The sequence below is a fragment of the Argopecten irradians genome, chromosome 15 (genome assembly GCF_041381155.1).
Source record: "Argopecten irradians isolate NY chromosome 15, Ai_NY, whole genome shotgun sequence".
NCBI lineage: Eukaryota > Metazoa > Mollusca > Bivalvia > Pectinida > Pectinidae > Argopecten > Argopecten irradians.
In genome coordinates, this window is record NC_091148.1 from 6080617 (window position 1) to 6093352 (window position 12736).

The 12736-nt window shown below is 34.5% G+C and overlaps 1 protein-coding gene across 1 annotated transcript in view; it reads right to left on the reverse strand.

Annotated features, from left to right (window-relative positions):
• Positions 1-7590: 7590 nt before the first annotated feature.
• Positions 7591-12736, reverse strand: part of LOC138309649 (SMC5-SMC6 complex localization factor protein 1-like) — a 28664-nt gene continuing 23518 nt past the window's right edge. Inside the window, 5 exon segments of the mRNA XM_069250865.1 lie at positions 7591-8192; positions 8839-8973; positions 10032-10103; positions 10901-11022; positions 11850-11911. Coding sequence (XP_069106966.1) covers positions 7855-8192; positions 8839-8973; positions 10032-10103; positions 10901-11022; positions 11850-11911 — 729 coding nt within the window. The 3' untranslated portion in view covers positions 7591-7854.

Here is a 12736-nt window from a genome sequence, read left to right on the forward strand (position 1 = left end):
ACTTTATCTTTCCTTATGCCTCCCTTGGCACGGCCTCACTTTTGGTTTTGATTTGAGCGTTCGCCCCTGTGAGGAAGGCTCTGGGTTCTGTCCCCTGGCCAAGACACACCAAAGTCTAAAAAAGTGGTAGTTTCCGCTCCTGCTTAGCGCTCAGCATACAGGGAGTGTGACGACTGGTTCGCCCGTTGTCAGTAAATTGTGACCGGGTGGGGTCTCCAACACAACTGTTGTTTGGGATATCTCCTCCTTGGTATTGGAACTTTGCTGAAAAAGAATGAATATCTTTTGATACTGATGTGTTCAATATGTTGAAGTTATATTTCATTTAAAAATGTCATATGTCATATTTCCATTTAAATTGAAATCAAATGCATCAGAGGGACCGCAGAATCAAACCAAAAATAGATTCCTGGAAATCCCCTTTTGGGCACAAGATTTCATAGAGAGGTGAATGTTTCGGAGCCTGCTGATTGGGTATTCAGGGCGCATCAGTTTCAAATGTTTAATGTGTGGGTTGGGCAATACATGTAGATGTAAAATATGTAAAGAAATTTTAAAATTCTGTCAAGTGTGTGTCTGACAGGGGGAGGTAATCAATATTGGAATTTCATGAATATTTTGGTCAATTTTTGGTGCGGAATTCAACATAAGATGGAACCCCCCACATAAAAGTTTAGCAAGATGGTAGATCTTTATTTCTTTTTATTCACAGGTATGCCAGATGCCATTCTTCAAAATTAGTGACAGGTGACCAGACTTGAAAACTCCATTTAACCTGGACAGTGGTAAACGTTAATATATCGTATATAGCGAAATCATTTGGTTCTGCGGTCTCTATAGGATGACAACCGGATATGACGTTTTCATCATTCAGCGTCCCTGGACACCATTTGACTGAACCCAATCTGCATGTTTTTGACTGGAAATCGAATGTTGAAGGTATTTTGCTTGTACTTTATACATATTTGGTAGTTATTTTTAATACGGAGGCCTTCCTGTCTTGATAACAACACTGTAAATTGGAGGATTTTGTTAAAAAAATCACATTACACATATGTTGTTAATATAGCTTAGCACATGAACCAATATCTTAGAAAGTGATTATACAGAAGATGTTTATGTCACGATTATGACACAGGGGTTTGGGGCAGTCACAGGGTCTAGGGTCCTGGCTGGGGGGGGGGGGGGTGTACATGTAAGAAGTCAGCTGACTTAGAATATGATGTGTATTTCAATGATATTTAGTAAACTTCTATGCATCCGCATGATACACTGTGATTAGGAGTTATTCAGGCATAATATTAGGCTTTAGGCATTATCTCTTTCCCTCTATTTATCTATTTATCATAATCACTAATCTATTTATCTGTACATGTAACTCAAATATCTTATGTATTTATTCATCATATGGATATATAGTGTTGTTTGGTTCTGTAAAATATACAGTATAGTCTTCTTTTTTAATATTAAGTGTTTAAGATTGGTCAGGAATAGGTAATAGATTCAGGCTGTAGGTCGGTGGTTTTCATTTGGGTACTCTGGGTTCCTCCAAGTACAATTGACACATCCTTAAATGGCCATGAAACCTAATCGATCTATATAAAACACTTTCTGTTTTTTAGTGTTCATTAATCAGCTACTTTCACTCATTCATTTTAGTTATTTTATCATTTATTTATTCATTTATTCATTTTTCCTGTTTCAGCCGAGCTTTGAACATGATACCTTTTGGGCAGACAAGTTTAACAGCTTATTCCTGACTTGAAGACAGCGCCAAGGGGAGTTAACTCATTTCACGAAAATACTAGACAGATTTACCTTTCCATAAATGACCTGAGTATTTATTTGTGAGTATAATTTGTCTTTTTTCTCTATATATTTCTCTTATATACCTCTTTGGTTCAATTATCAGTGTTCTTAATTTCTTCGAGATGGATAGTCGAGTGAAATTCGAGTTATCTCCCTTCCATTGTCTGTAGGTCTCTGGTAAACGGAGACATAAGCAGTCAGCCTGGTGCAATTTTAGAGGTGAATTGTGGAATTCTTTCACTTCCAGATCTTGTAACTGACTAGTTTACATCAAGATGTGAGTGAAGGATAAGCTTTATTCTATTTTTCAAAATTATTTTCTTTCTAATAGCCACGATTCTTAAGTTCTGACCAGTCTTTCGGGTTCAAACGTTGCTCTAGATTTGATTTTATCTGTCCTTGGAATCTTTCAGAGGTTAATAATTCCCTTTTTCACATCAATTGGTATACATTTGTAATTTTAGAATCATCTCATTCAGAAAATCAGGGCAAATTTGAAATTTTTGGGGCTGTTTTGTATCCATATTTTATAAGCTGCACCATCATTTCTCTGTGTTATATCAGATAAATTATGACATAATATGTTATAATCATTTCTTTATGATATTGTTTTGATTACTAAGTCATATATCTATAGTATTGGGCCATTTTTGGAACTTTGCTTTGCTTAAATTTTTAGTTCTGGATATTTTTTGCTAGATATTCCAAAAATGGGGGTGGGGGTAAAGAATATGAGTTATCTCCCCCTGATCTTCAAGTTTAATTCAGTTGTTCATATTATCCTGTAGTACACTAACTATACTATAGTTATAAGTAAAAGTCAAAAGTCTAGGTTCAAATTTCATTGAAATATTTAATTTTTTATTTCTAAAATGTTTCAATTCTCATAATTTTTCTTACAGGAACTCTCATCGTCGATACGAGTACATAGCTTGCAGTACCAGACCAACCCATGCAGAGAGCAAACTCCCATTTTGGAATCAGACCTTATGGACATGTAGCTTTCCAAAAATGGTAAATTTGAAAAATATGTAAAATGCTATAGGGACCGCAGAATCAAACCAAAAATAGATTCCTGGAAATCCCCTTTTGGGCACAAGATTTCATAGAGAGGTGAATGTTTCGGAGCCTGCTGATTGGGTATTCAGGGCGCATCAGTTTCAAATGTTTAATGTGTGGGTTGGGCAATACATGTAGATGTAAAATATGTAAAGAAATTTTAAAATTCTGTCAAGTGTGTGTCTGACAGGGGGAGGTAATCAATATTGGAATTTCATGAATATTTTGGTCAATTTTTGGTGCGGAATTCAACATAAGATGGAACCCCCCACATAAAAGTTTAGCAAGATGGTAGATCTTTATTTCTTTTTATTCACAGGTATGCCAGATGCCATTCTTCAAAATTAGTGACAGGTGACCAGACTTGAAAACTCCATTTAACCTGGACAGTGGTAAACGTTAATATATCGTATATAGCGAAATCATTTGGTTCTGCGGTCTCTATAAGTAAGTGATTAAATTTTGTAGAGCTTGGGACACTGTCATAATTTAAGCGTCTGCATGAAAAAATCATGATCTATCTCCCTTATTATGAGACTACATTCTTAATGTCATATTTCAATTCATCATTACTACTTTTCATATTTTAATGAATATGACTTGCAACAAATATACATCTTGTTGCCTTGATCAAGATGTCTGTGCCAATGGAGACCCACACGAGAGGTGGTTTTCATGGTTATCGGAGTTTCATGTTATGCCTACAACATAATACAATGAAAAGCCAATAATACGATGTGTGTAAATGTACATGCATAGGTACACAGGTACTTGTAGTTCGTACAGCCTACTACACGGGCCTATAGACTAATCAACGACCCATCGTGCAGTCTTATGTTAGACGATCATCGACATTCTGGACACTGAAAGTGTTCATTGTGTTGGCCATCCTCATCAGAGCAGCAATCGACATGAATCCATTTGTCGCAGTCATCACACTAGATCCATGTTGAACCGTCACCAATGTCGAAATCCTCCCCCTATGTCATGTGGCATCCCATGCACTGAATATCTTCTTCTCGGACCATGTCTTTTGTCGTTTTGGTGTGTACCTGAACTTTTGATTTCTTTGATTGTCTGCTAGCTGATGCTTTTAGATAAGTTCTTTTAGCCTTTTCTTCCTTTTCACTTTAATTAAAAAAAACAACAACTAAATGTTAATTTTTATAATGCGGGTCGTCTTATGTAATCCCGACTTCGTTATAATTACCTCACATTAGTTGACTATCACTGTGTCAGATGACTAAACATCGAAATAAATCTGCACTGTTAACATCAATTATTCAGTGAATTTTCTTATGTAAAATTGTTTTTTTAAGAAACATTTTAATTTTTGTTTCGGAAAATTAGTGGGGCATTTCAGGTGTATATAAATTGCAATAGATTGTACTAATTAGTGTTTTATTTTTTATTCTAAAATATTATAAACTTTTAGAATTATATAAATGTACTTGATTTTTACAAACTTGTGTATTTTTATACTTTGTCTTGATATAAAAATTGTTGATAATGTGTGATAAGTCTGGTTGCCCTAATAATCTTTTAAAGAACTGTTTTATTAATAAATCAAATAAACTAAACAAGACATCTTGCAGATTTTTGTTTGAATTCAAGCTCTCTGTAGAATTTTGTTTACAAATAATTTTAACAAAAGTCTTCCAATATTTCTTTTGTGAAGCGTCATTTCAAGACTTTTAATTAACGTGAGGTGTAAGGGAACTAACTCTTCTAACTATTACATTCTTTTCACATGTTTTTACGAATCGTCTCCAGAGGACAAATAGAGTTATTAACAATTGCCCTTTTGTTATTTCATTTATTTTGGAGTGGGTTACGGTTCTGACAATAAGCTCTATAACCAGTCAAAGTCGTAATTATAATATAAAGCTTGTCTACAACGGCGCTTTGTCGCATAATGAATAACCCAATGCGTTTGAGTTTGAGACGCCCCCCTAAGAAAACATACGTCACAACCACGTCACATCCTGGCAAGTGAGCGTTTTGCAAGTGTCTAGATGTAGATATTTTAAGAGGAAACACTTTGGCAAACAATACTGTGTCGTAACAATTAGGATTTATATAATGTGCGTGGATTATTCGTAACCAAGGACCATAGGCTGTCAATGAAAAACAGTGAGTGTTTACAAATTACATGCATTGTTTAGGCCCACATGTGTTCGCAGCGACTAGACTAACTAGGCCACCGAAAGTAGCCACTGTAAAATGCATATTTGTTATAAATTTGAACAAGCACACACCATTAACATATACTGTTTCAACACTCTTCACGAACAGTGAAAGAGTGTGCAACTTGCTTGCTAACAGAGATATTTATCAAACACGACCTATGTTTACATTCTATTTTTAGTGCAAAAACAATCACGTGACATTCTATTTTCAATGGGGCAACATTAAAGGTGATAAAAACAGAAGGGACATGGAAAATGAGATAATACGCTAGAAACATTTGTATGTCCTATTAAAACATATATCAGTTTGATATTTGCTTATATTTTGTCTCTAAATAGTAAAATTAATGAAATCAGTCTTCACATCTTTTTGACGACATAATTTTTTCTATGACTTACCTCCCTTGAGTTCCGATGAGTTGTGACGTCATCTGAGACAATCAACTAGCGGAAGCCGGTGTGCCGATCGCGGAACTGCCAACATGCATGTGGATTTTAGCCACAGGTCTTAGGTCTTACACACGGAGAAAAATATGTTATATTCCGACTTATTGGGTAGCATGTTTATCCCCTACATAATGACACATTATTGACGTCATAACCTATAAAATGACGTCACTATATGTAAATGATGATGTCATTAATGTCGAGTACATATATCATGTAGAGTATCATGTGGGGGTTAAACATAAGGTCATTTTTCACGAATGAATAAGTATTACTTTCCTATTCATTCCACCCTGGAGTAATACGACTGTGCATGTATGTAATTTATAGTTTACACATAAAATTAACCGGGGAGTTTTGATATACATTGCGGCTCACCTCCTTAGACCTACGTTTTGATGAAAAAAATCATCTGTTACAAACATACGCGCATGATAAAAGAAAAAAACAAAGGGTCCTCCTGCACAGTTTTCATACTTCCTTTTAGAGATTCTACTACATGTATTTAAAAAAATGTGTATAAGTCTTAGCAAGACAATTAATTCATTATTACATTTCTTTGTACATGTACTTTGAGTTACACAACAATGTGCCGATGGTGTGAAGCCGGTATGTTCAGATCGAGTAGGGTTGCATAATGATATGACGACATTCACAATATTATCAGTATATAAATGCAGGTAATTTAAAATCGAAAAATTACAATGTTAAGAACGCTTTAAAATCATCATAATACATCGTAAAACTCGTCACAGCCATTGTAAATAGTATGCTCGCAAATTTCGCCCGCAATTTGCGTGCTCATTAATTTCCTGTTATATTCTTCATAGTACACTTGCGTATATGTATAATACGATTTTTACCGATTTTTTTTCATCTAGACCCCTAAATCGTCTCATAATGGTCAATAGGCTATCTAGCGTGTCCATATTGATACAAACTAATTCTCAAATCCCTGTGGACTGTTCGTATACTTTTGAAATTTTCCAAAACTGCGCACGGTTAGATAATACAATGAAGCGGTCTTGTAAATGATTTGTCTTTTATAAGAAATAGGTTGTTTCATGGCCCTGTGTTAGTTGAACTATTAAACGTGCATATCTTGTCCACGAGTACATGTCATGCATATTTGGCCATTGTATCTAGTATCTATGTTTTGTCCCGTCTTTTTTATCGGTCGTGCGTGCATTATTACTACTGTAGGCCTACATGTTATTCTATTTTCGTACACGGAAAGCCCCGAAATTTTGTCGAATAAATCCGTAAAACTTATTACAGAACTTTAAAAAAAAAAATAAGCCTAATCCTTTCTGTGCGGTGTTCTGAAGGATTTCCAAATAGGAAACAGAGGTATGTAGTACATACATACATGAGTCGGGAAGGGGGCACGTTTGTCGCGGTATGATAGGGTTTTAGAAAGGGTATGAAGGATGTCGGGGTCTACTTTTATAAATATGCATTATATGTATGTACATGTAGCATATGTAGTGTCATTTTTGTTTTGGTCCATTTTCTTGTAAACTTTTATTTCTTCTTGTTGATATTAACTTTAAAGTGTATGTTTAGAGTTTTAATTTACAGACAAAAGTCAACCGCAACCTCCTCGAACCTGAGTTGACACACACGGACACGATGTCAAATGACTTTTGACCTAAAGAACATAACAATTTTATAGCCCAGAATATAACGATTAGAATGAGTAAATGATCGTTTTTATTATATCAGGGTATGTTATAGATTGTATACTATATATACGGATACATTTCCACTTATCAATATAGCAACTACACGTAGCGCGACTGTTTTATATATTTATAATCGCCAATACCGCAACACTGTCCCATTGAATTTCCCGGCTCTTGTCACAGCTGTTGGTCTCAGATGACGTCACGAATCTACGGCCACCTGGTGATATCAGGGGCGATAAGCGATGCGATCGTTCTAGACAAGGGTGTTTATGGACTTCGTTTCAAGCACATTTTATTGAAATTACGTCAAATACAACCTGTATTTTTTGTTGGAAATCATAAAGTGCATCACAATAAACAAATATCAACACAAAAATAGCATACTTAAAATCTGTTTTTATCACCTTTAAACATCAAATAAACTAACACAGAAAAGATGGTATCACAATAGCTTTAATGGACATCTGAAAGTACTCAGAACATTATTAGTGATTCATATTGAGTCATTCTGCCAAGTCTAAATGGTGTGATACAGTTACATTAACCTTCTATCTTACTTATAACAACCTTGTCCCCACCAAACTTTCCACTTTATATTCAAGTTCACTTGCCTTAAATATTGGTATATTTTGTGGTCTCTCTTATGTTTAATTTGTTTTAATTCAAGCAAGTAAAATTTCATTTTGATACTCTGATTCTGTGTTCTGTCCTACAAAAGAAGTTTTTGAACAGCACACAATGTACATTTGCTCAGCCAAATGAACAACAGAATGGCCTGTTAATTTGACACCATCCTTTTTTGTTTTATCCTCTTTAGAAAGATTTTGTGTACCAAGCAGTGCATTAGATAAGAATAATTTACCTATACAATGAATCTTACCACCATGTTGAAGCAGCAGACGACACACATCTAGTCTGTCGTTCATAACAGCATCATGTAGAGGAGTAATCCCTTCATTGTTACTTAGCAACAGGTCTGCCTTTCTACAAACATTATCACCTGTAAAGTACAATGGAAACCCTGTAGGTGTTGTGTCAAACATATCTCAGGAAACAAACACAAATGTCGTTTAATAATGTCTTTGACTTACAACAGGTATTAAAACAAACCTAAAGTTATATCCGTTATTCTGGAGACTTTGGACTCTTCAAAATCAGTCTAAGAAGGTAGTCGTTAATGTTCCTAACCATAATTTTTAAAGATGCTCAATCGCAGCTTAAACGATACCAATCATTTGAACATTAACTGATGTATAATCGTGTTTATATGTGCCTAACTGACACAAAAACACATATAAATAAAATCATCTATTTTGCTTTTGGTGCAAGCGAAATCAGTAATTCATTCCATATAGGACATTGTGCCACAGAATTTTTAGGCTAAAGGTCAAGTTAAAAAATTTGGTAGTTTGGGTTTCCAGTGACATATTGACAAGGAGATACAGTCAAACCTGTCTATAAAGACCACACAAGGAAAACATGGTCTTAATAATCAGGTGGTCTTTATACACAGGTTAAATATTAAAATTAGTCGATTGGGATGCTAGAAAGTGGTCTTATCAAACAGGTGGTCTTTATACAGAGGTTGACAATATAGCAGTTTATTGTAGATCCCTGACATCATTTTGAGGGTATTAAGTAAATACCTGAACTGAAGAAAGTGTCTACAGTTTTTGATGGTACAAAGCTTAGGAGTTCTTTTACACACTGTATGTGGCCATGGTTACAGGCTTCATGTAGCGGTGTCCAGCCAGCATTGTCTTTGGCATTAATGTCTATTCCTGTACATATAAAATATTATGCAACAGCTGTAATTATTATATATATTTGTAGTTTACAGTCCATCAATAATGAGAATTTCTAGACTTGTCTCATGCAGCAGCTTATGTATACTGTAAACATACATATTTCAGTGGTAATCTCATCTAAGCACTTTTTGTTGCGGAAATGCTACGCTTAAAGGGACAATTCACTCAGGCTAATTCTTTTACATAACCAAAGCAAAATATGGCATAAATGTATTGTTCTACATTTCTTATGAAACATGTAACGTAAAAAATTGACAAATTCCACGACGTTGTTAAGTATTTAATTAATATCATTGAAATATCAAATCGTTGATCAATACGACTAAGAAAGTACAATATGGACGCTGTACCCATACCCGAGCCAAAGTCACGCACGTTAAACAAATAAACTACATAACCACTGAGATGATAAAATGATTTTTAGACAAGACAATTCATCTAATAAGGTAAACATACTACTGTCATAGCGATTTGAGCAGTTCTAGACAACAGTTGCATTACTCTACGAGCAAGAGACAGGGTTCAGCATACAAGAAGTTCGACCACAATGTGTAATGGTGGACAGCGAGCCAATTTGAACTTCTACACACATATCTTTTCAGGCATATCACAGTAAAACCGACTGATCTAATTTCCATTAGAACTGGGTTTTTTCCGATATATGTACAAATTTTAATGTTCTCTTAGAATTGTCCCTTTAAATATGACTGTATTAATTGTTTTTGTGTATATCGTTTATATAGCCATTGTGGTGATTGCACAGATTCATCCTTTGCACTAAAATTTGATTGTACTGAAATAAGTCTGTTTACAGTCTTCCAGTATATCAAGTAGTTTCACAAGGCAGTTTTGTTTTTACAGATGTTATTGATTATTTAGGAACAATTCCATAAATGATATAAACTCATTCATCATGCTTGCTGGGTGGGTGGAAGAATGAGATGGGTCTCAATTAGGGAGTAAAATATTAAGAAATGTAGTAATATGAAGATTCCAACATACCATCAATTACTTGTGTTACATAACTTTACCTGGTATCTTTAGCAGTTTTCTCAAGTTGATGACGTCATTTTTAATACAGGCTTTGTGGAGGGATGTTTCCCCTAGTAAATAATACAACATTTACATCGATTAGTCCATCAACTACAGTTAGATACTTTGATAAAAGACTTTGTTTCAAAGTTTTGTTTAATTAGTTTAACATCCTGTTAACAGCCATTTAAGGATGTGTTAGGTTTATAGGTCATAAAGCCAGAGAACAGGGGCTGCGGAAGTCTAGACATATTACCACAAGCCCTCCATCTCTGGGTCACGAGTTCAAATCCCATGTCGGGCAGTTTCCAGGTACTGACCATTGATCGGTAGTTTTCTCCAGATACTCCGGCTTTTCTCCACCAACAAACCTGGCACGTCCTTAAATGACCCTGGCTGTTAATAGGATGTTAAACTAATAAAACCAAGAAAGCCAGAGTACCCGTAGAAAAACTACCGACCAGTTGTCAATGCCCATATGGGATTCAAAGTTGTAACCAGAGGTGGAGGGCTACTCCGCTAGTGGTAATATGTGGGTAAATCTTAACCACTAAGCTACCACGAAATGATAACGTGGATATTTTTGTTTAATCAGCTTTCAAACTGTTCTCACTATTAATTTGACACTAAACATCTATAATGAAATTATTTACATGCCTTAAATAATTCTACTATTGTACATTATGTACTTGCCTGATACTGTTTCATAACCTTTAGTGTCAAGACTGCAGAGTTAATTTCTAAAAGATATCTTTATGTGACTGGTTTAAAAAGTAAGCAGGTTCCATTTAAATTCAAAAAGATCAAATATTGATGGGTTAATTTGGTATCTGATTTTTACTTTTCTCTAAAATGTTTGTATACTTACCTTTGACATTACGCTTGTTGGCCTTAGTAGCATCCTTAACAAATTTGTTTTCCTTTGAGTGACTGGCCATGGTGTCATTCATGTCTGTTGCTCTCTTCCGAGTTGAAACAACAGTTTTTGGCCTTTAAAATTTTTTGAAAAATTTAATTAAGAAACATAACTAGTAATCAATGACAAATTTTTTTTGATAATTTTGAAAAAAAACTGCTTGTAATTACAGTAGTATTAAATCAATTTTTCAATTCAATAGATAGTTCTAGTGCCATTTCAATGACTATTATGAAAGATATGAAAGATAATAATCAATTATGACAGGGAAGATAACTCATGAACTTGCTATATAGTTCTGAATCTACACTATATACAAGTTTTGTGAAATCCTATGTTTGAAGTGCAAAATAACATTTTAAGACATTTTTGATATACCATACAATAACATCAAACAATAAATCAACTTTTCATCTTTATATAATTCATCAGGGAGAAGTACATCTACTGTATTGTAAACTGATTTTCAAGTGCAATTAAATTTTGCGGACAGTCAGAAATAACAAAAATAAATTGTATCAAACATTTCAATTACAGATCAAGTAGAAGTGTAGAAGTCTAAATTGCATAATCAAATCTTATTACAAAAAAATTACCATCATAAAAGCATGAAAATAACAGTAGCTAAAACATAAATCCAGGAGAGTACATTACAGTCAATTATATAATCAACAATTAGTAAGTAATCCTCAACCAATTATCAATTTTGATTTATAAATTGATTCTTAACACTTCTTATACATGCAAGACAACTGTATATTACAGAAACAATATTAAATATGAATGTCATGGATAAAATTATCTTTTATGTTTAAATGACACTAGCCTAACAGGAATCTTTTAAACACTGTCAATATTGTTATTTTATACAGCTCTTATGATTCCATAATCAATAACTTACCCATTATCTTGCTTTTCTTTAAGAAGTTGAAGTTTTGGCAACAGGAAAAAATACTTTGTTACCTGAAAGAAATAACGCAAGATCCTTAACCATGGAAAAGATACAGCAATGTAATACCAGGTAGGTCACAACAGTAACCTATAATTCTTTCTCTTATGAAAGATTTTAAAGAATCGTATTGATGTGAGGCTGCAGCGGATGAGTGGTTAAGATATCCCCAACATACAATGTATTACCAGAAACTCTCCACCTCAGGTTACCAGTTTGAATCTCATTTTGAACAGTCGTCATGCAGGTATTGACCATTGGTCTCCACCTCAGGTTACCAGTTTGAATCTCATATGTTGAACAGTCGTCATGCAGGTATTGACCGTTGGTTGGTGGTTTTTTCTCTGGGTACTCCAGCAACCCAACATGTCCTTAAATGACACTAACTGTTATAGTAGGACATTAAACTAATCAAGCCAAATGAATGTCGCAACAGATTCCATTCACACAATTATATACATGTAATCTGAAATTTTTAATTGCAAAATCTTCAGATTTTCTGGACTGTAATATGCATCAAATCACTGCATTCACACCAATCAGCACCTCTTCCCTGTAAACAGCCCTCCCCTTTTCAAGGCCTCAAGTTTACTGTTAAATACAGATTAGAAATTATTCATTTCTTTATTGATGCATTTTGGTATTTTGTTTGCAATTTTTGAAGTGCCCTGGGCAAATACTGGAGTTAATATAGTAAATACAATGACACTGTTAGTGTTATTCTCTCTCAGAACCGCTCCAGTACCATTAAATTTATCACAGTATGAAGGATGCCTGGCTGGATCAATGACATTGTGGTAAAATGCTTGCCTTTCACCAGGACAGGTGAGGTAATGTTC